This window comes from Aethina tumida, chromosome 7 (assembly GCF_024364675.1).
Source record: "Aethina tumida isolate Nest 87 chromosome 7, icAetTumi1.1, whole genome shotgun sequence".
NCBI classification, from domain to species: Eukaryota; Metazoa; Arthropoda; class Insecta; order Coleoptera; family Nitidulidae; genus Aethina; species Aethina tumida.
The window spans coordinates 16,291,703-16,318,340 of NC_065441.1; the positions used below are offsets into that span (position 1 = coordinate 16,291,703).

The following is a 26,638-nucleotide window of genomic DNA, read 5'->3' on the forward strand; positions in this document are numbered from 1 at the left end:
TGTGAAGTTGCGGAGATATTCATTCCATCAATTCGTTCCTCAAAACGAAATATTGACATTTAGATCGCGGAATATGTTTGTCTTGCTTGTAGTGAGATGCGACCGGCGATATTCGATTGTGATAGAATGTAACGGTTCCCGTTTTGTACACAACCATGAAACGTTTACTTTATCTCGTGTTTGCTTTGTGTCTTCCGGAAATTTAATAAAGTTTACTCGGGGAATATTTTGACAATGCATTCAGGGAAACACCGATATAAATCATTTTATAAGTGGGAGCCTGTAAGATTTTATTCTACCCATTAAACCATTAAATATGCAAACAAGGACAATAAGAAATAAAGTCATAGGAGTGCAGAAACTAATTCAGTTGAACGGAGTAAGAAAATCATAAATTTGGAATTTCATTAGTCAGACTTTCCGTGATACTTTTATTGAGGCTAGTTTAAGGCTGAAATATGGAATGGGTTATTTACACGGAATCTCTATTAAAGCAATAACTTCTTGCCGGGAATGTTATAAAATTGATTTACTTGCACTTAAAACAGGTTATAAACTATGCATAAGATGCATTATTATTAATAGTTTCATATTTATGCTAATCGCTTTGCGATCAATTTAAAATTAATTAAATTGGATATTATAATAATGAATAATTGAACCGTTTTAATACACGCGTGGGTGTAACAAGATTGTTTTTGTGATGGACTGATTGTGTACTTTTCAACACACTGTTACCATGTAATTTTACCAGCGCAAATTACAATGGAGCGTTTAATCAAATTGCACCATTGTAAAAGTTCCAAAAAGGAACATATGCGAGTTTCCGCCATTTCTTTAGAGCAAACATAATAAGTTTTCACTTTCAAAGATTTCCAGACGCCAAAATAAACTTCAGACATCTACTTCGAAAGTGAATTACATGCTTAAGTTTTTTCAGCCAAAACTTTCAGACACAATGCACAAAACACCACAACTATTGACAGACGGTTGATTTAATCAAATGTTTAAATTACAATGTAAATAACGTAATGAGTTTAAAAGCATTTGGCCAGAGAATGAACTTTTCCGTTCGGGTCGTCGGGGAATAGGGATCCGTTCAAGTGGAAATATGCTTATTGAGATGGGATGAAAATAAAATCCCTTTTTTATCGGAGTTCACACTGAAAGGTGTCTTCCGTTTATCGGGGTATATTCAAATTAAACAATAAATTTCAGTTTTTCCTATCAGTTTAAGAGGTAAAGTTCATGTACCTAGTCGTTCTATTTTAAAACGGGTCATAAATCTGCATTTTTTTGAAATTCCTCACGTCAACAACATTCCTGAAACATCGTTGTGTATTAGTGGAGATTAAATCAGATGTAAACGCCACTGTTATTTTTCTGTCTAGCCACGAATCTTGCACGAACCCCCGAGAGTCATGCCATCGTTATCTGGCCATTTATGATCGCCGAAACAGTTTCGCACTTGTATTCAATTAGCTGTTTATTCGTGCCTTTATTGATTCTGTTGTTGGGCAATGTGTTAAGTGTTTGGTAATTTGTTCGACTGCACGAAACGAAAATAATGGAGGTGCACGTTCTTACTTTTGTCGTAGTTTTTCATTTGGGGTTTTGTTGGGAATGGAAAAGATGGCGGTTTGGTTTGATTTATACGTTTGAATACGTCCAGGTTATTTTAATACCAACAAACTGCAGCACTTTATCACTTAACAAAACAAGTAACTCTCTGCACCTGGCTCTTTTAAATAATTGTCGGGCGGTGATAACAGGCCGCCATTTATGGGCAAATAATCTGGCCATATTTATATTCAAAATAAAAATTTGCACGGCAAAATGCAAATGTAATATTAATTTTTATTGGGTGTTTTATGGTGGTTTTAATAGGGATATTATACTGTTTTAATTATCTCAATTAGTCTGTTTTATAAGTGAGTCTTATGCAAATCCACTTTGAAGTGTGTCGGAGAATAAATTGATATGAAATACCAAATTGTAATTAGTATTTTGGAATTTTTCTTATTTACATCATGTGGCAAATTAACTTTAATTCGATTTAGCAATTCCTGTTTTATTGATTCGTTTCTATGGTTACAGATAAAATTTTAACCCATTAATTTATCTGGTTCTAATTAGAAACTTTTTTGGTGTTAATCGAATTGATATATTTACTCCGGAAGTTGTTTCCTTATCGACTCACCAAGAAATTATCTCGTTATTTAACTCTTCTCTGTAAACAAGTCCGAACATTCTACTTTATTTAACAATTACAACTTTTTATTATACTGTAACTCTTGTTAAACACTTGTAAAAGTCACCATAATATAACTTAGTACCCACAACTGATTTTATAAGCTGGAAATTGCAATAAAACTACAAACGCTGAAGCAAAATAAATAATTCAACAATGTTACATGCATACCTTTAACGTATAACAATTATTATATAAAATTATAATGTTTTCTCAGTAGGTGGAGTAAATTTGCATATTAAATATGTTCCAAAAATTCCTTACAACTTGAGTATGATCTTTAATGGTCGATTTCGAAGTAGTTCATTGATTTTGTAAGTTGTTTAATGATTCTGTAAATTGCAAACACAAATTGAATGTTTTTTATTGATTTTTATTTAAAATGACAAGACATGTTTTTAAATTATCAGATTTTAATGTTAAATAGGTTCAGAGCAAGTTTTTAATGTTGTCAATAATTTCAAATCAAGTTTTACTTCTTAAATTTATTACACAACTTCAAAAATTGTGAATAATTCTTAAATTAATTTATGAAAAAATATTTTTAATGATGTAACGTCATTAAAACAACAAGAAAAATGAACGTACTCAAATGCTAAATATATAAAAGTTCTTCATGTAAAAAGCTACAAATACTTTCAGCTCATTAAAAACAAACCAACATAATAAAATGGTTATTCGAATGAACCCAATAAATATGATTTATGTATTCTGGCAAACTTTCTGTCACACATAAAAGATTACGTCGTTTGTCTAACAATTTTTTAAGCGAAAATAAAAGTGCGACATATTAATCCCCCCGGACCACACAGAAGCTGCGATCGAAACCCGTTTTTTTTTTTTTTAATCGGCTGATGGATCACTTTAATTACATCGACGTTTATTTCTGTGTTCGCAATAAAAATAAATTTCTATAAATATTATTCGATTTAATATCTGCGCTTTGATACGCATAAATTTTCATTTGGCGCGTCGCTATTTTTAATCCAACTCCAGACAAATTTTTAATACGTATGTGACTTCATAAACGTTAACACATGTGGCAGATAATACCGACTGAGTTTAAATGTTGCCCGTTTCCTGTTGCGGTTTACAAATTTTTAAATAACCTGGCGAATCATGTTTGTTTTCCCTTTTTTTTGTGACGGACCAACGTGTTATTTGTAAATTCTCGACTGTTTCTAAAACAAAGCTCGTTATTTGACATTAAACGCGGGTTATTTTCAGTTTCAGTACGGACATAATCATATTTCACAATCAGCATAAATTACATCTGAGAAACTGGGAAAATAAAAGTTACTTTTCGGGTTCTTGACGTTAGTTTATTGGTAATAAATTTGGAAAAAATGTGGATGAGAGAAAATGGACAAGAATATTTCATTGCTACATTACGAATTCTAAAAGCTTTCGTTCAACATAGCACCGTGAAAATAACCTTGAGTATTTTTTGTTATTGTTTGACTTATCGATTCAATGAATTTTAAGGGTTAAAGTAATTATCTATTGTGAGGAGAAGAAAAGAAATAGTTAATCTATTAAAAGGTTCTCCCATTAAATGACTTGACAAAAAATTAAATTACTTACTTAATTATTTCACTTTAACAGCTTAAAGCTAGAACAACGTTGAACTTTGTTAATTGAAAATTTTACAGTATTACCATATACTTTTGTGCCAAATATTTCTAAAAAAATATAGTTCACTGACATTTTTATTCTGTAACATTTTTTAATATTAGCTGACATAAAGCAAAGCTTAAATTTTACGATATCTTATAAACCGTCTTTACGACGCCATAAAATTAATATATAAAACTGCAATTTTTAAATTCACCCTTTTATTATCTATTACTGACTTTACTACATCCAACCAATTAAAAATTATGCACCGTACATTAATTTTTCAGTAAAAAATAATGAATGAAACATTCAGTAACATCATAAAAATGTGCAAGAATTAGAACTGTATTGATTGCTTTTACGAGCTTTCCTACTCGTAAAAAGCATCGTAAAAACTTCTAACGTGTTAAAAGCTTCAGTAAATAATCCCATTAACTAAGAAATAAAGACATAAAACTATACTAATTATGATTTTATTATAACCATCCAGATAAACACACATTTTGACATTTGTTTGTATCTTTGTGTAACACGTATATCTCACAAACTAAAAGGTCAATAAAAAGGTGTAGCAAACGATCTGATTGCGGAAGAGATCTAAAAGAGTAGTAAAAGTTGATGTTTACACGGATTTTCCTCTATTTTCCCTTATGTTTTTCAGATATGTCAACGTAGTTTTTTGTTTTAATGGTTCACAGAGTAACATTTTAAAGTAAAACTATTTTTTAAAATGAACTTTTAAAATTATTCATCTTAGAGTGGTTTAAATAAAATTAACCTGGCAAGTTAATTCCGGCGTGAAGTTTCAAAATGAAAAGGTGTGAAACACTATTCGTGCAACTTTCCACGTTTGCAGTTTCCTCTCCGGTTTTTAAACGGAAATGCAATGCGGAATACGAATTACCTTTAGCCCACTCCTTAGTTGTTGGACATTATGTTAGTTCTATAATTCCCAACAGTTGAAAGACTTCTAAATTCTTGTTGTTTTTACTTTAAAGTTTATTTCAACTTAATTAACGTTATGATTTGTTTTGCGCTTCCAGCACAACATAAAGGGTCGTTAAACGGGTGCATTCGATGTAACGAACGGAAACTCAGTTAGTTTAAAGGATAACCCACTTGAAAGTTAGGAAAACCGCTCGGTGTTTTTAGGCGTGAATGATTGCAAATAATGAGGGTCCTTTGGATACGAAGCGTCACAGTTCAGGGGGTAATTATAAAACCGATCCACGCACGAAAATGTCGTTTACATAATCTTAGACTCCCGATGTGATACCCGATCGTCTCAATCGAAATATTTCATCGGGTTATCGATTTCGAACCAACCCCCACGCTTATCTAAATGGTCCGAATAAATGTTATTGGATTATAATTTTGCCTTTACGTTGGAATTACGGATCGTTCGTTTTATGAATCGTAAATTTAATTATGGGAGACTTTCCGGTTTCCTGGCTCAACTTCGGACATGCTTTATTAGCTGAATCTAAAGTCGTTAGATACATTTTTTTGGCACTCCATCCTTTTGTGACGTTGAAAGGTTAGTGTTTGACTTGGAGTAAGTAATTGTCAATATTTACAACATTATCAGTGAGTATCAAGTAACAATCTACTTGAAACAGTATTTCTTTCAGTTTTCCTAACATGATACCTGATAAAACGTAGTAAATAAACTTAATCTTTAAGCTTTCGACCCAGAATAAAAATGGCAATATTATTTTATAAACCGTTCGACTGGAATAAATTTTAAATTATATTAAATTTACATTAAATAAAAGTGCAGATTTTGTTGTAGTTTGGAGTGGAATATTCAATTAACGAAAATGAATAAATTGCGTTTATAATGCGGCAACACGATAATAACATGTCCACTGTAACTTTATCTCAGCTACATGTAAATACTTTAACCGGCTGCATAATGTAAATTTATACTTAGGCGTTTCACGACATTTACTATTACGTTAAATGCTGTTTAAATATACCGTTTGGCAATTTTGCAACAAAAAAATCTTAATTAACGTTGACATTCATGTTAATGAATGGGATAAAGATTTCGTTTTTGGGGTGAGATGGATAACAATGGTTATAACTCAAAGGTAAATAGGGTAAACTGGTCAATTTGAACGCAATGAAGACCGTATTCACCGCCTTAAATCAAGCAATCTTTTTATTTAAGACATTAGAGCGAATACACTTACAAATCTACCAACAGCAGTGTAAATCACCCCGCTAATCTTCGCGTTGGCGTCCGCGTTTCGTCGGGGTACAAGACAAATCAAAATAAATGACCAGCATTATAAGTGTTAAGTTTAAAATATGATAGGCCTTTAGGCAAGGGTAAACTTTATGGGAATAATAAAAACAAATCGTAAATATTTTTCCTTGCTTTTTTTTTCGGGGGAATATTAAGATCTATGCGAAGTTTAACGTATGTTCGCACGTCTGATGAAGCTCCGATTAAATTAGGGCACGAGGTTACTGAATTGTGGTAATTATAGATTAATGTACGCCCATTTATTGTATCTGTATTAATCTAATGGAAAAGCGGAAATTGAAATTTTAAGATCAAAATTTATATCATAAGCAGTCAAAATTTTATAAAAAATATGAAATAATTGTAAAAAGTGAGAAAAAGCGAAGATTGATATTTTCCTAATAATTATATAAATAATAATAAAAATTGTGTATGTAGAAATTGTTATTTAGTATATCTGTTTTAAATCAAATTTAATTATTTTATAATTAAAATTGTAACATATAATAAGCCTAATTTCCTCATAATTGTATAAATAATTACACAATTAAAGTAAATTAATTTTATAGACAAATAGGAACTGAAAGTTTATAATTGATGTTTTTGTACATAACCTTAATGACAATATTTATAAAAGCTTGAAAAAGAAATATCTTTATGTGTTAAAAACTTTTTAAAACTACAAAAAAAAAAATAGTTTAGTTGTATTGACAATTTGATGGTCCGAAAAAGAGGATTGTCAACATCCTTATTTTTGGTCTTGTAACTTTTGAACAGAATCTGGCCCCATTAATGGCGAATTTAAGACCGGGCGGACAATTATTCACTTTTAACAGGACATTTGATTGAAATTTATGACCGCGACCGAACGGCATAAACGGTCATACGTACTGGATTACGTCGATGATATTTTATAAAAGGATTCGCGATATAGCTTTATGTGGAAAAGTTTTTATTGCATACGCTTATCTTGTTTCATGATTTTTATTGCCTTTATACGTACGCTGTTATTCACTCTCTGAGCTTTCGGTTTTGGACGCGATGCGTTTTTATGGGCTCAAACTAATGAATATAAATGCTACTGTTGCTTTTTCTTATTTATTCCAGATAAGCTTTCTTTCATCGGGTTTTATTAGATTAATGAACGTCATCGATGTACTTCGGCAACAAAAATGATTAAATCAACACTTGAAAGTAATTTAAAGCAGCCTTCAAAGTTGAAATTTACAGCCCTGTTGTTCCGGAATAAAACCAACGTTTAATTCAAGGGTTGAAATTCGTGGTGCACCGAGATCATAAATATTAATAGATTCAGTACACTGTACACATTTGGTATGCAAATCACTTACGGTTGCATCTGATGCCAACTTCTAGATTAATTGTTAATGCTTAAGCACTGTGAACTGCATAAATTGTATAATTATGTCTGTAATTGTTATGGGCGTTATTTTAAAACGGGCAATTATATTGTTAAGCGTAATTAATTCCAGTACTATGTTTATTATTATGCTGCCCTAAGGCATAAAATAACTTTATTAGAATGAACTGGCTACAAAGTAAACACTTCTCGTTTAAGTTTTGATGTGCCAGTAAAATATGTCGTTTGATTTTCTTACAATTCAATGTAAACCAATATCGTGACGAGTAATCGCAAACGTTTCAGTGAAATGACCGGTTAAAATATGTCTGATCGTCTCAGACTTCTCATTTTCTATAACTGCGTTAATCAAATTTTATTGGCCCGTAATCCACTAGTACCCATTTGGCATTATGATTATTGCCTGTCATCTTTAACTTTATTAGTTTGATTTCAAACTTCCACTTCTTGGTTTATTGGATAAGTTTTAAATCGATCGTGGAGTCGTTCGAGAAATGTATTTATGTGGAAATGGTTTCACGAACTCCTTTTTTATATCTTGGGTTTAATAATTTAATAGCTGGGAATAAATAAAACTTAATCGGTTCATGTGAGGTGTTTTAAAATGTCCTGTGAAGTTAATTTGTTTGCTACACAATTAACTCAGCTATTCCAAGAATTTTATCAATATAGTTAGTTGGCACGACAAAAACACTTTAGAACATTGACCTGCACTATTTTCCCCGATTTAACTTATAATATCTTTTCTTTGTGTTATCTAAAAGCTAGGTTCATATAACAAGCAGCCTTTGAAAAGATGAGGGAACGTTTTCGGATGTGTGCAGACAAGAAAGAAAACTAGCATGGACCAAGCAGTTAGAAGATGAACGGTCGGGCTTTCCTTTAAGCTTATTAGTCTGGTCTGGGGAAACGGCTAAGATGCATTGTCAGGGTAAAGGTCAGGATTATGTCGGACAATGTAGCACGACCATCCGAACGTTGTTAGATGTCTGCAAGGAGATAACTTGATTGGAAACGCTAGTTAAGCTCGGAACTATCACATATTGAACGGTCAGTCTGAAACTGATACGCAATATCCGTGACTTTTTGTTGTACGTTTAGTTTTTAATCACGTCATTGTTAGTATTCGACTGAGAGAGGAGAAGCGGTAAATCCTGGCGCGAATTTGAAGCGAACGACCCCCGGAACGTATCGTGATTTATGAATTTTTATAGTTCCACATAAAAACTACTCCGGGATTCCGGGATGATGATTTTATCAAACAAGACCTAAACAACGCGATGACGTCAACAAAAACTTTATCACTACTAAAGATTTTATGTTGGCTTGGGAGGGGTTGTTTCGATTCCAGACGGGGGAAAAAAAGTGCAAACTAAAATTTCGAGGCACGATACACGTTTTTGAACGTTTCGTTACACACTGACCCCGACTCGGACTCGAGACCAGACGTGCTGAGATCAATAATGGCTTTTAAGAGATTTTAGCACCACTATAACTGTTCCAATAAGAACACTAAACAAAAAAAAAATGACCAATTACGAGAGTTTTGTTTAATTTCATTATTTGTGACCTCATGGTTTTAAAAATATGTACCAAATATTAATTAATTAATATTTGATATATTCAAAAATGTATTACAACTAAATTGTTATCCGGAGCAATGAAAGGAATTTCCTGAATAATAAAAGATTGTCAAGATCAATCCTATTAAATAAAATATAAACTCCTTGAGTGAATCTAGGTAACTCCTAAGAGTTACTAGAAAATGGTGAGGAATGGCCAAAACGTATAATTTAAATAATTCTTAAATTTTGTTTATTAGACGTTATAATTGCTTTCATTATATTTAAAGAGAATATATTTTTATATAATTATCAATGATAATTATGAGGGAACCCAGCTGTTGGTCACGTTAGACTTTCCTAAATAATTTGTTTATCTGGGTTAATTAAAAAATAGTTAATGCAATCTTCTAGTAATATTCATAGACTCAAAAAATAATAATTAATGGGATCTAATAAACCATTTAAAAATAACCCAATTAGTTCAAATTCAAGGTAACTCTCTGATAACAATTCTGGCAAGACGTTTGAACTTGACTGCTCCGTTTCGTTTGACAATCTTTATAAACTTGCACAATTTTCTTAGCGTGTTATTATTAATTTCAGCTAGGTCAAATCGTTTTTGAATGATTGGCCTGAAGTGAGCCGGTGTCTCGGGCGATATTTCGGCGCTCGCCGACACTTTCTCTTTCATTATTGTCCATTCATTTAATTTTGCCCATAAACGACCGCGATTCACTGTTGTTCGACCGATTAAATTATTAATTGGACTGTTAAAACCGTCGCAAATAAACTTAAGCGGGTCGAAGTGGCTTTATTAATTGAGCATAAACGGGATTTACACACTGAATTTATGTTTCATCGTTTCCTAATTAAGTTTCGCTTGTCTAATTGTAAAATTTACGATTAATATATGTAAAATAATGAACAATAAATAAAAACACAGAATGAGTTCATAGTTACAAAATGGTTAGTGCCAGAGAACAGAATTTATTCCAAGTTTTATAAAAGGTAAAACGCACAATTATTTTAAAAATAACTTTCCCATTTGAATAAAACATTGTTAGTACATTTATTATATTGTTAAATAAACTAATGGACAATTTAAATAGAAATATATTAGACGGCCTACTTGTACTTTTTAATTGTTTCGTTCATTCACGAATTGAATCATAAATTTTAATAGTCTCGTACCGTCAAACTATTTCGAAATCAAAAGTAATGGATGCCGATAAAACACTATCATAATAAAAATTAGGGCGTATTTGGTTGATAATTCCATTCAAGGTAGTGTTTGTGAAATTGTATATCGTCACATTTTTATCCGCAAACTGTAAATGTGAAATAGAAAAAAAGGAAAAATAAACATGCGAATAAAAATTTGCATTACACGAAACAAGAAGAAGGAGCTCACATATTTGATAAGAGGGACACGGCGACAACAAAAAGCATGTGACGAGTCTTTCGAGATAAGAATGTTCATAAAACTTCCCCATCCCAGAAAGTGTCACACAGATATTTTATTACCGAAAGGACAAACAGTTGTGCCGCATTTTATTACTTGCAGGATATGTACTGAATTTTTGGCGATCGCTTTATTATTTTTTCCTGATATATGAGGAGTAAATTGAAGGATTTATTAAACCAAACATTGACGTTGACAGGGTTGAGCCCAAGGCTGCGGCTGATGAAAAAATAATAAACTTCTCGAAAATCTCATTATCGCCAGCCGCAGAATTATCAATTGATAGTAATTCCACGGGGAAATTTACACATGTAAGATTATCCAAATTAAGATTAATTAAACCAGGTCCGAAACCAAATGAATAATGTAAAAGTTTATTAATTAACCCCGCCGGACATAATTTTTAACGCGACGTCATTCCGGAAACGTTTTTTCATTATTAACCAGCTACTTTTAGTCAGTTATTAATCTCGTAATGTCATACATCATTCCGTGAACTTTCTGCTTGTTTTTCATGGAAACTATTTAATTGAGTTCAGCTGTTATGACATGCAAAACACATGTCACGTGTCCAATCCGTTTTATAAATGCGGACCGCCATTTCAGAAATTGTTTTCAGTGGAAAATTAAGATAGATGGTGGCTGGAATGAAAAAAAGCGATAATTATTTGCGTTATTATGTTAATTCGTTGCGACGGAACGGGAATGAATGGTTGGGTTATTTTAATTTTATTTTTGGACGCTTTTGAAGACGTTTTAATTTATGCCTTACGATGATTTTGTTACAGTTTAATGGAAGCAATATTTTAATAATGGAAAATCGAAGGTGTCCTTGTTATATATATTTCTCTTTTCTATTTGTGTTAACTCATGTTTGATCTTGTACATGACAGGAATACATCAAAGTAAAATGGATCATGAAAGCAATAATAAGAATCGTGACTTTTCGAGATATGGTTAAAGTAAATTTATTGCTTCGCAGGCGAAACAGATCGGATCTTTAAATGGATATTAGCTCTTACTTATCTTTGTTTAGTTCTGACCTATTTTTTCCCTGAATTAAATTAAAACCATGATTTTTTATACAACACACATACGGATATAAAGTAAATAACATTGCGACGTTATAGTTTAATAATTCACGATTTTACGGTCCCTTACAATAAAAGAAACAAAAATCTACGGGCTTAGTGTAATCTGCATCCCGGGCAGCAGAGTGAGTAGTGATTTACAATGTGAATGTGCGTAGATCCCGCGAATAAAGGGAGATTTATGATTTTGGACCTTTTTTCAATTTACAGATTTTATTGCCACTTCGAGTGTAATAATTATTTTTTTATTGTTTTATTGTTTGCTTTTATTCGACTGGAAAACTGCCGGATTAATTACCAGGGTGGTCTCAACTCTTCATATAAATCAAAGGCGTTGAAGTGGTTAAATTTTATACTGACAATCAAATAATATTATTTTCATTATTGTACAATTTTAACTGTACTAGAAGTTTTAATAAATAGGAAAAATAGAAATTAAATTGAAATAATAAAATCTAAAATATAGTAGCAAAATCTATTTTTAATTAAATTTTTATAGAATTTTTTATGTAAATTAATTATTGTTCTTAATATTATTGAGAGTTTTCTGTAACATATATAAACTATAATATATTTATTATAAATTAATTAATATATAATCTGAATGAAAACTTAATAATTTTATTATAGGAATTTAAACATAACTTAATATTCTCTGTAAGAACTAGTAATAATAATTCTAGACGAATATTGTTGTAATTTGCTTTATTGTAATATTGTGTATGGATTATTTTATAATATAATTGTAATTTCTGTAAGAAAGAAATTATTGAATAAAGTACTAAACAGAAAATAGCATTAGTATTAAAAATGAAGCAGAAACTGTGAAATGTTATGACAAATAAAAGCTAATATAATAATTATAAATATCATATTCAATTACTAATTAATATTTCAATTATTACAGTATTCTGAATGCAGAGAAAATTTCTGTATAAAATATCAGAAAATGAAAGTTCATTTAATAATTCACCAAAAATCAAGATGAAAATTGTTGTCATTGGAATTATAATTTTTTTTTTGTTTGTAGGAGGAATTGTGTCTATTACATGAATATGAATTATTGTAATATACTTAATGTAAAAGATTTTTTTGTGTAAAATATTAAAAAAATTGAATTTACTGTAATTATTGTCATATTTAATATATTATTACTATTATTTTGTTTTAATATTGGGCATATACAAGAGTTGAGAAAAATACTCAACAAAAAGCTAAAATAATAAACACATTATTTTATACAAACATTTATTATTTTAATTAATTTAATTAATCTTTCTTGTTAAAAATATAAAAAATAGAGGCTACTATACTACTGTGCCCAAAATATATCCAGAATCCATCTATTTAAACTACGCAGGTAATTGTTTTGTATTTTTTTCTTAGGTTCGTAGCGCCTTTATAGACATCCACGTTAAATTTCAATAATTATTCATTAATATTTGAAATACACTTAGTTTTGTACGATTTAAAAAGTGATTTTTCGATTTTTATAATATCTAAAATTATTCAACAAAGGAGTGCGAAGTTTTCGGAGACCAAGCTCAATCAAGAACAACATTTAATTGGTACAAAAGGTCAAAGAAGACGTTGAAGAAGAAGAGAGTCCCGGACGACCATCCATATAAACGGATTAGTAACAAGTCTGTCAAATCAAGGAAATGGTAGTTGCAAACCGACGATTAATAATAAGAGACCTTGTTGATGATATTGGCATATCAAAAGGATCAATGAATACCATTTTCAAAGATGTTGTGGGACTCAGACGCGTCTAGTTTTGATTGGTCACCAAAAATGTAATGTAGTTCCACAACCACCGTATTTGTCTGATTTAGCTCCGTGTAACTTCTTCTTAAAAGACTACTCCGTGGTTTCCGGAAAATGACTATTTGGAGTGCTTCAAAGAATGGAAGCATGAGGAGGGAGCAATTTGAAGACGATGAAATAGATTGAGAAGAATAAATAAAATTTTTCATTTTATAACAAGATTTCGGGTATTTTTTTGTTGAAGTCTAGGTGAATATTGTCGTAGCCTAAATTAAATCATTTTGAGTGTAACAAAAGTTTTTTAAAACCCTTATAAACGGAGAAGTAAATATTTTTATATAATTTGAGTTTTAATACAGCAGAAATTCTTCTATGATACTAAAGAATCTGTTGAAGAAACAAGAGAGCCTTCGTATGCTTTTGTCCAACTTGAGTAACTAAAGGATCAAGTTTCTCGAGATAAAAGTTGCGCGTATCCGTGCGAACAAAAAAACTTAACGATCAGGAGAAGCAATCCTCTAATCTTGATTATTATTGTCGCATCGACTGCAATTTGTAGACCGTCTAATGTAGTATATGTGGATATCATTATTCAGCCTTATAAAGCAAGCGAATCCAAGACCAACATGCCATGAATTAATGATACATAGCAAATCGTAATCTAACAGCTTTTAAGTAGACATCCTTAATTAATTTAATATGAGATGGCAGAACATGTCGTTGCGTATCGTGTTCGGTCCGCGCACCTCGCAACTGGAAATCATCATTATTATGAAATTCTTCGAAACGGCTCGGGGTCTCTGGAGTTTAATTTGTAAATGCCAATTGAAGAGCAAGATTCCTATTTGGCCGTTGCCATTTTTTTTTTTTTTTTTTCTTAACGTTTCGCGAAACGGCTCTACGTACCGTTTTTATTAATGAAAATAAAACGACACACGGTCATGATTGCATCTAACGACGGTGTGACTGTATTGTACGAAACGATGCGTGTGAATGTGCTCGAAAAACTGCACACGTTTAGTTTCATTGGCGTGACCATGGGGACATGTCCAAGAGCTCTATCAGTCGTTGAAGAAGCGGAAGAAGCCATTAGCAAAAATTAAAACAGACGATCCGAACTATCTTACTATCCGACGCACGTTTGTTACGTTTGCTTTTTAATTCCCCCGAAATCATCTATCACGTGATCCACGTTGTTTCCCTGTCTCTAACAGGGACCATTAATAAAATTGTCGCTCCCGATTTTCGTGGAAACACAGGAAATATGCACGCTTAATCGTGATTCAATTAAACGTGTGTAATGTGATTAATTGAGGCTGCGAAACGGTTTAATTTGATTACGCACGTAAGCGTGCCAACCGCAGAACTAAGGGGCTGAGACAAAACTAGAAACGATGCGTGATGGGGATTATTTGCGTTTTTGTGTGTTCAGCTTGTTTGGATTTAGATTTTGATGTTGCTAATCGCGTTAGGAAGTGAAACACGTAACTGACGACGAAACTAATTGGAAGAGAAGGAGGAAAGCGAAAGTTCCAAATGCACCAGCCAAAAATCCTTAATTTATGGAGTCACCATAAGGATGATAACAAGCAAAGTTTAATGTATGGGGGAAGTTGTGCCGTTTGACATAAATTTCAATAACCGTCTATCGACATATCTGTCCTTTTCGGGAACGGTGGCCCGGGTGGTTTATAGGCGACACACACTCACTCAGGTATGTGTCAATTCCCGAAGACCCTGGAAAACGGTGGGGCATGGATTAGGTGGAGATACAGCGGTGAACGGATATCGTCGCCCATTTATCATTCCCTTTTGTGTCCTGGCCAAGGACGACTGGCAGCAGGAAGAGGAGGAAACGAGTGGCAGGAATCAGGAAAGGTCGTTAACCACTGGCAAACCGGCGGATCCGTATCCCTACTCCACGAGAATCTTGTCGCAGATATGCAAGAACTTACGACACATCCGAATATGCGTGATATATTTACGCAACTTTACGCCCACCACTTTTGTTCTTGCAAAGTCACTCGACCAGTTCGTTCTGTCTACGACGTTTATTTATCGAAGGGTGGTCTATCTGACTCCAACAAAAATTGTCACGGACATATATCAAAATACTATTCTAACGATAGTTCTCACTTTATCACTTTGTAAAATTGTTTTCAAAATGTTTATATAAAAGCATGTGGTTATAATATAATATACTATAATATAATACACTCTTCTTTACTAGGATATGAATGCAAAGCTTTTACTATGATTTTTACTATAAAGTTTGTCTGAAAAATACTAATTTAAAAATACTTAGTTATAGTTGCTATACTGTATATCTAGTCCTGACATTTTAATAGTTGGGCTGAAAAGTGCGTAAGGCTAGCATAGAAAATATCTTTTTTTGATAGAATTTAATTTAATTATTATATTCGATACCATTTTTATAATACAATTTGTCTTTAGTCTCAAAAAAGGCTTCAGTCCACTCGGCTAAGTGTCGGTGGGACTCCAGTGTGAAATGATAGAGCCATGTTTCATCCATTTCACACATCGACACAAAAATTTAGGTTTATTACTATTGAACAGCTCCAAATACTGCTCAGAATCATCAATTTGTTGTTGTTTTTGGTCGATGCCCAAATACTCATTGACGATTTTTCCTTTGATATTTTTAGGGTCTCAGCTATCTTAATCAACTTCACTTTACGGTTATCCGAAATTATTTTGTGGACCTTTTTGATGTTTTCGTCAGTATCAGCCTCTTTTGGGTGTCCACTGCGTGTTCATCCTAGGTGCCCTTTTCGCCTCGTTTAAACTTAACAAACCACTTCTCAACGTTTGATTCACCTGGTGCAAAGTCCGAATAATGTTTATTAAACCATGCTTTGGCTTCAATGGTATTTTTTTCATCAAAAAGCAATGCTTTATTAATACAAGAAATTCTTTTTTATCCATTTTTTCAAACTACTGCTTCTCTCAAAATACTACTTTCAAACTAATAGTACGACAGCTGTCAAATTTATACTCGTGTCTTCTGAAGATTAGGGCTAACTGAAAATCATATGGATTTAATACTAGTAGCGCCATTTATGTGTCAGCCTACGAACTTTTCAGCCTACCTGTTATATTCTAGTATATTTTACTCTTTGTATTAGAATTGTTAATATATATTAATAAAATTATAACAAAAATATTTACAATAGTTAAGTCATTTTTACTTATTACTTAAGTAAAAGTTCTTATACTATATTATATACTAAATATATATAATTAAAATTAACTCGTTTAATCATTGTTCTTTAACTTTGCCAAGCATTTTTGCTAACGAAATTAATTTAGCATGAGAAACATAATTACAAAAGCTGGCTGGAACTGTTAAGATCCCATTTGAATAAGCGGAAGTGGCGTTTTTATCAAAAGAGAAAAAACATAATCTAACTCGAACGTCGCGACGTTCCTTATGAAATTAGAGTCATTAGCACGCACCGACGTGCGTCATAACGTGGCCCAGCTTATCGTTTCCGTTTTTCTTTTAAACCGCAACTTTTTCCCCGCCGCCGCATTCGTGTTATTACTTCATTCAATAAGGGGAGATGAAAGTTGAGAATGTGCGTGGGTGTATTAGGGCCCTTGGGAACGCGTTTCTGCATCTCGAACTGACCTTGAGGCTCCAACTGAATGGGAATTTTAATTTTTTAAATTGATATACGAAAACGTTTTATTTTAAGAGTTTAAAAAATCACTAGTTTTAAATATGGCGAATGCGCATAATTACACATTCTTGCATCCAAATAAAATTATTAAAATGTGTGGAATTCGATATATAAATAAAATATTTGACTTTAATCTATTTTGGACAGACACAAAACGATTTGGAACGGCAATTAAATCCGATAAACCTCAAATATTCGAAATAATTGAATTTCTAGTCGAAGTGACGCTTCCTGCTTTAATGAATTTTAAATCAAAGGCGAACGGTTCAGTAAATGTTTATGGTGGTCTTTACAACACTAAATGGTTGTTTTATTGCTTACATTTATCGATCTATTTATAACTATAATAATGTTAAAGCTCATCTGAAAGTAACGATAATAAGTGATTTTATATTTCAAGGAAGCGATATTTTAGCATTATCGGTATATATTTGTAAGCGTAGGTGGACATTTTTTATATATGACAAGAAACAATAAATCTTACCATAATCAGTTTCTTCAGTTTTCGTGATCGCATTAGCTCCATACCACCTATAAAAGTGACAAGGATATATTATTGACATCAATAGCGTTCTCGTTAAATGAATAAATGAATCCATTATGTTTTTCAGACCAATGTCAATGGCTAATAAACTTGCGAAGCCGTGTTTTTTTTATTTCTCTATTCCCATTTATGATTGTTGTCGACTCGGGAACAATGGAACATTCCTGTATGTTTCAAGTCAGTCATTTCAGCCTTTCATTTTTTGAACTACTTAAAAAATTGTATAGAATAATATCGGTTATAAAATTTATCGAGCAATTTCGCGAGGAATTAAGCGGCAGTTAATTACACTTGATTACATTTTCCAAAAATTTACTGGACTTTCTTGCGACCCGCCATTTCGCAGCGCCGACTTTCATTAAAAACGTTTGATTCGACTTTATGGCCGGTTTCACACATTTAAACACTGTAATTTGCTTAAAACTCTCTCGTTTAATAAATTACAATTTGCGTCAGTTTTAATATTGCAAAGGCATCATTAGAGAATTTATGTTAAGCAATTAGGCTTGAAATTAGCGGTTATCGCGCTTAAAATATCCCCCTCCCGGCTATCTGTGATAACTACCCATTAACTGTTGTGTACCGGACATTTATAACACCTTGCCATGTTGCAAAATGAAAATGTCCGTTTAATTTAATTCGATGTTATTAAATGTACAAATGTGCATGTTCTGTTCCAACCAAGACGCAAATTACTAGTAGTAAACCGTCCGGTTTAAAAAAAAAAATCAAAAACCGTCTTTGGCTGTGAATGCTGGATTAATATTTTGTTTTGTTTTCAGAGACTTAACGAGCAACAACATTACTAGATTGAATGAAAGTTCCTTGAGCCACTATCCACGTTTGGAAGAATTGTAAGTAATTTAGGTACAGTTTGAGCTAGTTATAGTTAATTAAAATACAAATCCTTTAATGATAAGTATCGTTTAATAAAGTTTTCAAAAGTACTGTGGGGTTTTATAGTACAGTTATTGAAGAAGTGTTAAAATTTCCTTATTTAGGCTGTACTTTCTTCCCGTTAAAAATGTTTTATTTATATTTTACTAATTTAATATAATTTTCAAACAAAATTAAATGTGTTATTTTTTATTGAAACTTTTGCCAATGCCCAAGAAATACTTGAACGTATTTCCAATCATAACATTTAACATCCCCTCGTAAAAACTCTCACGGAAACTCTCGTTTTCCCTCTAACAATTTGTGTTCAAGACGCCGCAAAAATAACTAAATCATCCGCATGAGTGCGAGACTAGACAAGAAACTGAGCGGTTTTCGTGCATCCGATCAGGCACAAAACATCGGGACAATATTCGTTCGACTTATGGGCTCGTTTCGTCTGATCCCCGCAAAACGATGAAAGTGAGAAGGTCTAGAACTGCAACTATAACTAAGTAATGCGTCTGCCGAGAGAATGCATAAATACCACAGTGGCGTACTTGTAATTATTTCATTTTTTACTTGGGTAAACCTAAAATAATATTGATTTCAATAAACAAATATTGGAAATCTTGGAATTCTATCTAACGTCCCAATAGAATATCCCGTTTATTATATAGGAAATCTTAACAATTGTTGAATGGAAACAGAACAGTTTACTTTGAATCCTTGGGGAAATGCTTAGGAAATACAGTTATCTTGTTCCCAGGAAAGTAATGGAAGCCATGTAATGGTGAATTTACACTGTCAAATCCTTTTATCAATATCTTCACATACATGCTGTCCTATTTAACTTCCACAATGAAATGAGCTCGGTTTAAGGGAAATTTACATATATACGGATGGCGTTAAAGTAAATACGCGCGTTTTATGCATGTTTGAGTAAAACTCTAAGAAAAAATCATGAGTTTTTGTGACGATCATGATAAATGTTTGTTCTATAAATACAAAATTGACACAGTTAAACATTTACGGAAAGAAACAAGTTAATCCCGAAATTGATGGAGTCGCACTCTGAATTTCATGGAGGAAACAATTATACATTTTGTGAAGGCCGTTTTTTGCGGCATCTCATTAATCATCTTTTTCCTGGGAAAATTGTTAATTACCGAAAGTTGAGGCTAATCAAAAAAGCGATGAGTTTGCGTACGAGACGGATATAAAACGGTGGGTGATCTTTCACACTTCTTAATCATTTTCGGTTATTTATTATTAAGGTTGTTTCGCAAAGTTCACGAAATTTAAATTATCTTTAAACCAATTTAAAGTTTGTCCACAATTATTAAATGCGTGTAATATTCATGAACTGCACATGTGTTACTAATACAATGATAATTGTGTAACTGCTGCAGTTTTCAAATGGCAAAATGTAAAAAGGATTCGGTTTACTTAAATAGGAATCAAACACCGAGCTTTTGCAGACGATTGAGTCATGTGGTATTTCACAAATCGACCGGTTTGCATTTATCAAATACAATGCAAATGTACTTTCATCTGTTCGAAGTCAATGGCGTCCGAATATTTGCTTTCGAAATTTTTATATCTCGATTTAAAAGTGTGCCCCTACGTCACTGTTTCCGATTGCATCTCATCCATTTGCTTCTGTTTATCAAATATTGTCTAGTTTCAGCACGGATTCAATTCCTAAAATTGTCCCCATTCTATTTTCGTGCACAAAATGCATTTCACGGTTGATTTTTGTTTGTGAAGGCTGCGGATAATAAAAGCCGCAAAGTTATTTACTGCACACAACGCAAATTGATCTCTGTTAACGTTTTATTTTTGGCAGGAGAAACGAGGCTTTGATGGATTTATCTGTCGTAAATTTATCCAACGTTTTTTAAATTGTGGCGAATGCGCAGAATTTAATTTACTTGAAATGTTTCATTCATTTATTTTTCTTAGAAGGAGACGTTTGGTAGCGAATGAAATAATGGTGTGATGTGCCAATAAATAATTGACTGTCGGCTTCCAAAGTTATATCTTTTATCGATTATAACTTAATCGCGACGCTTTTTCACAGATCCGTTTCTTAAAAAATGACCCTCTTCAACTGTCTGAAATTGACAAGTTGTATTAGCACTTCATTAATAACTCCACTTTCGCCTCACCACTTTATCTTACAGTTTCCCATCTTATAAAACAATAGAAAACAAACAGACCAGCAAAAAGATATTAACGACACTCAGGTTTTTTTATTAAACAAATTTGTCAATAGCGCGTATGCAAAGTACATAACGGTTTAATGCAAATGAACGTCTAAGAAAGTGGGTACAACGCTCCGTACTTACTTCACTTAGCCCGAAGATAGTGTATCTTTTCCTCGTTGCGATAATCACCTCTTTCCAAAAAAAAAGAGTGGCGGTAGTTGCGCCCCCGACCGTCGCAACAGTACTCGGGTGCAGCAATCCGAAGATAAAGTCCGCAGCCGTTGATTTTATGCAAAATTTACGAGCGGCTCTAATCTCGTGTCTAGGATAACTACGGCGATGTCTCTAGTTGCCGTTGGGATGTTCGGATGTTCCGGCGACTCCGGTTTAATATGGTTCTTCCAATTAACGGTGCAGACGGATCAATGCTACATTGACCCAGAATGTTTATTGAAATTATGGTAGAAAAATCAAATTTAATTTTCAACCAATAAACATTTCTACTAATTTAAGCAGCATTATTAAATCAATTACAATAAATTTGTAAATAGTTCTTTTATTGAAAATTTATTATATTAAGTAAATAACTACTATTTAAATCAATGAATTTTTTAAAATTAGTATTAAATTAAGTAGTTAATGGATTAAATAAATGACAAAATATGATCAAAAATATTACCATGAGTGTTATAAATAGTTCTATTAGTGAATAATTAATAAATTAAATAAATAATAAATAGTATAAAAAGTTATATCAATGACTTTTTTAAAATTTATTGAATTCTTCAAACCACTAAACATTTTTTTTTTAATTTATTGAATTCTTCAAATCCAAACATATAAATTAAATTAGATAGTTAATTGATTAAATAAATGAATATATAGTTCTTTTATTGTATAATTAATAAATTAATTAAATAACTACTTTTTACTTCAATGAATTTTTTAAAAATTATTGAATTCTTCAAACCGCTAATTATTTATATTAAATTAAGTAGTTAATAGAATGAATGAATGATACAACATCATCACGAATATTAGTATGAATGTTACAAAGAGTTCTTTTATTATGAAATTAATAAATTTAGTAAATAACTAATTTTTATATAAATAATTTTTTAAAATATTGAAATCTTTAAACCAGTGAACATTTATATTAAATAAAGTAGTTAATAGATTAATTGAATGAAAAACATCATCACCAATATTATCATGAATGTTAATTATGAAATTAATAAATTAAGTAAATAACTACTTTTTAAATCAATGATTTTTTTAATTTATTGAATTCTTCTAATCACCAAACATTTATATTAAATTAAGTATTTAATGGATTAAATAAATGACAAAATATCATCACAAATATTAGCATATCAAATAGTTCTTTTATTGTATTATTAATAAATTAATTAAATAACTACTTTTTATGTCAATGAATTTTTTAAAATTTATTAATTTTTTCAAACCACTAAATATTTATATTAAATAAAGTAGTTAATAGATTAAATGAATGGCAAAACATCATCACAAATATCATGAATGTTACAAATAGTAAATTAGTAAAATAACTACTTTTTAAATCAATGAATTTTTTTAAATTTATTGAATTCTTCAAATCACTTAACATTTATATTAAATTAAGTAGTTAATAGATTAAATGAATGACAAAACATCATCACAAAATATTATCATAAAGGTTATAAACAGTTCTTTTATTATAAAATTAATAAATTAAGTAAATAACTACTTTTTATATCAATTATTTTTTTAAAATTTATTGAATTCTTCAAACCACCAAACATTTTTATTACATTAAGTAATTAATAGATTAAATAAAATACAAAGCATCATCACAAATATTATCATGAATATTATAAATATTTATTTTATTGTATAATTAATAAATTATGTAAATAACTATATTTTATATCAATGAATTTTTTAAAATTTATTCAATTCTTCAAACCACTAAAGATTTATATTAAATTAAGTAGTTGACTAATTAAATAAATGACACAACATCTTCGCAAATATCATCATGATATTTATTATATATTTAATAAATCAAATAACTTTTCGAATCAATGAAATTTATAAAACTTGTTGAAGTCTCCAAACCAGTATTTAATAAATTAACTTTTTATAAAAACCGCAAACAGAGACAAAAAATCGTCGTTAATATATGTTAATTTTCTCCGAGATTTACCAAGTAATTACCATTAATTAGATTCACCGGCAATATTAAACCTACGTGCGATTTTATAACTCGAATGCGCGGTTAATTTCCAAAACAATTACACATTAATACCTCGTTTGCATTTTATAAATATCTTAAGCCAATTTACGGCCACACTGATAAATATAAAATATGTTGATCTTTATTATACGTTTAACATGGTTGTTGTGTGCGTTAAACAATTTTAATGCAAAATTATTTGTGAATATTTAATGTGCCATATTGTGTTTATACAACATGTTGTTTTGTTGCAGGACTTTATCGGATAATAAGCTGGAATATATTCATCAGAAAGCGTTTTCCAAGAACATTTATCTCAAACATCTGTGAGTAATACCACTAAAATAATTAAAGTAGTCTTCCATTTAAATCATTAGTTTGTTCATTCTGGCCGGCCAATTTGTTTTAATTTGCCCAAGACAACGTGAAGTCGGTCGGCCGACCGAGATGGCGAGGTGTTGTGCAGCAGGAGCCCGCCGCAAACGAGTTACGGTTGCAGGACGCTGCGGGAAGCTTTGTCTCTATCCGTCCCACTTATGAATTTATTATTTTCATATCTGCCGCTTCATAGACGTTATTTAGTGTTTATTGGGTTCCGCGATTTATTCACGAGCGGGAATTTATTAAATTAACTCGTTTACGGACGGTTTCTGCGATTAAATGTTGCCGTTAGTCAAGTTTCACGACTAGGGGAATATTTTCTAATTGCCGTTTTCAGTATGTGTGGACGACAGTTTTTTTGCATGCGCTGTTTTATGTCGAGTGTGGTTTCATGTATGGGTTTTATTTACTGCAACGCGTTCATAAAGGCGAGAAGTTTTCATAAAAATTAATGGTTATACCTAAAAATTCCTTGTATTACAAATAATAATAACCAAATATTTAAAACAGATTGCTAATAATAATTTATTAAGTATTTGTTTTTAATTTATTCAATGGATTTTGTTGTTTTATTGATTTTAATGGACTCTCTTGTTGGATAAATGATTGTCCCTCTACTCTAGTATAAGAATATAAAAAAATATAATCTACCAAAAACGATTCTTTAGAGTGGACTACTATTAAGAACTTGGTTTGTGATTTAATATTTAAAATGAAATACTAAAAATAATGTATGCTCTTAGAAAATAAATTAAACTTAATACATTTTGTAATTATATATCAATTAAAAAAGCTTAAAGTTAAATTAATGATGTTTGTTTCGTTTTTATTAATTTTTTTTTAATCTATTGGTTTTTGATTGATAATTTAAGTTATTATTCCTTTGGTAGAAAAATAGATTGTCATTGTTTAAAGATTTTCTGCAAACGTCAACCTAAAACATTCTCGTGATGAGGGAAAAGTTGGGGACATCACTATTTTATTTTAATAGACATTTTTTGAATAAAAAATCACTATATTATGAACCCTCTGTTTTGGAATATGTAAATCTTTGATGTTAAAAAAACTACCCAACATTTTCACCAGCAATGCACCATAAATTTTAATTTTATCCAACAGATATTTTAGTTTAAAATAAACTGGAATAAAATTTTATTCAATTGGTCTCTGAACCCATTAAAATGTACATATTTAATTATTTTAATCCCCAATATTGTTTCAATTCAATTTGTGGTGGAACATTTTAAAAATAAAACATAAACAAAACAAATTAATTATAATATAAAACACATTTAAAACCAATTCGTAACACTGTAAAATGAAACGAAACAACAAGAAAAAAGTGTTATTTAGGAAGTGACACTAAGACAGTAGATTGCAACGCATCCGCTCTAGTTGTCCCGGAATTAGAACTTTTAAATATGCACTCCGGGTACTGGGATGTTAATTGCGGGACAGCTCAATTTATTTGTTTAATGGCTTAATTAAACTTTGTTCATTTATTAAAAACAGACCGAGAGCTGGAACTCTATCGGGGCCATTGAGTTCACGGCATCCGTTGGCATACTAATATGGGCGAGTACAAAGCTCGATGCAACTAATTTCGATTTTAAACTGATATTAATAAACGTTGGAGTACTTTGGAAAGAACTGCCAAGAACATGGCAAAAAAATACATTTTATCCTTGCTACTGTGCAAAACAAACTTACCAAGGTAAAATTTCGAAAACCGTTCATGATTTCCTTTCAAAATCGTCTCGAGAACTATTTACTGAGGCAAAACATCAACAGCATCTCCCGCAAACACACATGCCGTTCATCTATCTATATTTACACCCGATTGATTTGATGTTTCGCCACGCTCCTTACCAGCCTTCTCCAGTATGTTAACACGTCATTTCTGTCAATAATCGCTGGTTTACGATGCACGGAGCTCCATAAAATTTCATCAATGTAGTATTGCACAAAATTTTATGACCGAAGGTTGGAAACTGCAATAAATTGTCTGATCGTTTCGTTCTCCTTCTGATATATTTTTATCCTTTGCAATAATTATCTCAACAGTTGACCTATTCGGGCAGTTTACACCCGATAACCTGAAGGCAAAAAACGGACTTCGAATCCGGAAAAAGGAACGTGGACGTCGCGACGACGTATCACAATAAATAACCCGACTAGCGGATGAAATAAATGAAATGGCGTAGCGCCAAACAGACCAAGTGAACGGGTTAAATCGTCCCTTATCGTGCTCCACACGTAAATGGGACAAAGAGCGACCTGCATCCACGAAACCGATGCAAAATAAATAAGGCGCCCTCAGAACTGCATCAGGCCATAATAAAACTCATTGATTGCGATAACGGCAATAAAACTGGCACATATTGTTCCTGACTGACGCAATTTTTATTTTCAGGTTACTCCAGAACTGCGGACTTGCGGTTATTCCTAGTGAAGCGTTGCGGCCATTAACTAAGTTACAAACTTTGTGAGTACAAAACACATTTTACGAGTTGCGCTAATAAAAGCCAATAAAAAAACCGGGCTCACTTACTTAAAGCTGTAAATATCGGTCTCTTCAAAAATATTAAAGCAAACTTTTATTCTTTACTGCGCCAGTTCAAACTACCAACTTTTATCATCCATTTGTGGCGAGCTGCACTTATTTCGCCGCAAACTCGATCCGATATCATTAAATTTTGTCTTTTTTTTCCACATACTTCCGTCGTCTTCTAGTCTTTATGGCTGAAAAAGTGCACGGCTCTTATCAAACAGTTGTTTAAAAAGTGCTGCATCGGATAAAACAAAATCGGGGGTGAATAGTAATGAGAATTAAAACAGACGCCGAGGGCTCCACTAAAAGAAAAAAACAAGCAGAAGGGCGCCACTTTAAACTTCCCCGTCTAAAGTGACTGGATGGCCATCAGCCTAAACAAAACTCCGTCTTTTGACTGTTATGAGACGAATTTGAATAAGTTGAGTTTTATTAAAAAAAAAAAGTCAAGGTGAAACTCGACTCTAAAATAGAGATTAATTGGGGTCACAAAGTTTATCTTGATTTTAAAGTTGTGCACGAAAAAATACCATTTGAAGTTTTGACGGGAGTATAAATTAAGGTTTTTTACATTAAACGATTTTAATTGTCAAGTTTTAATAACTTGTTAGCGTACTAAATAAATTGGATCAGGGATGATCACACTACATCAACATCATGTAATACAGAAACCAGCTTGTTAATTCAAAATCGTTGTATATGGAAGTGTTTGACACAATTCTCAATAAATAACTGAGATTAACGTGAGTTATTA

The 26,638-nt window shown here is 31.7% G+C and overlaps 1 protein-coding gene across 2 annotated transcripts in view; it reads left to right on the forward strand.

Moving 5' to 3' along the window:
* Positions 1–26,638, forward strand: part of LOC109609428 (lutropin-choriogonadotropic hormone receptor) — a 60,401-nt gene that overhangs the window by 22,095 nt on the left and 11,668 nt on the right. For both annotated transcript variants that reach the window (XM_020026088.2, XM_049970133.1), the window contains exons 2-4: positions 18,413–18,484; positions 23,207–23,278; positions 25,747–25,818. In XM_020026088.2, the coding sequence (XP_019881647.2) occupies positions 18,413–18,484; positions 23,207–23,278; positions 25,747–25,818 (216 nt within the window). The remainder of the gene's footprint in view (positions 1–18,412; positions 18,485–23,206; positions 23,279–25,746; positions 25,819–26,638) is intronic.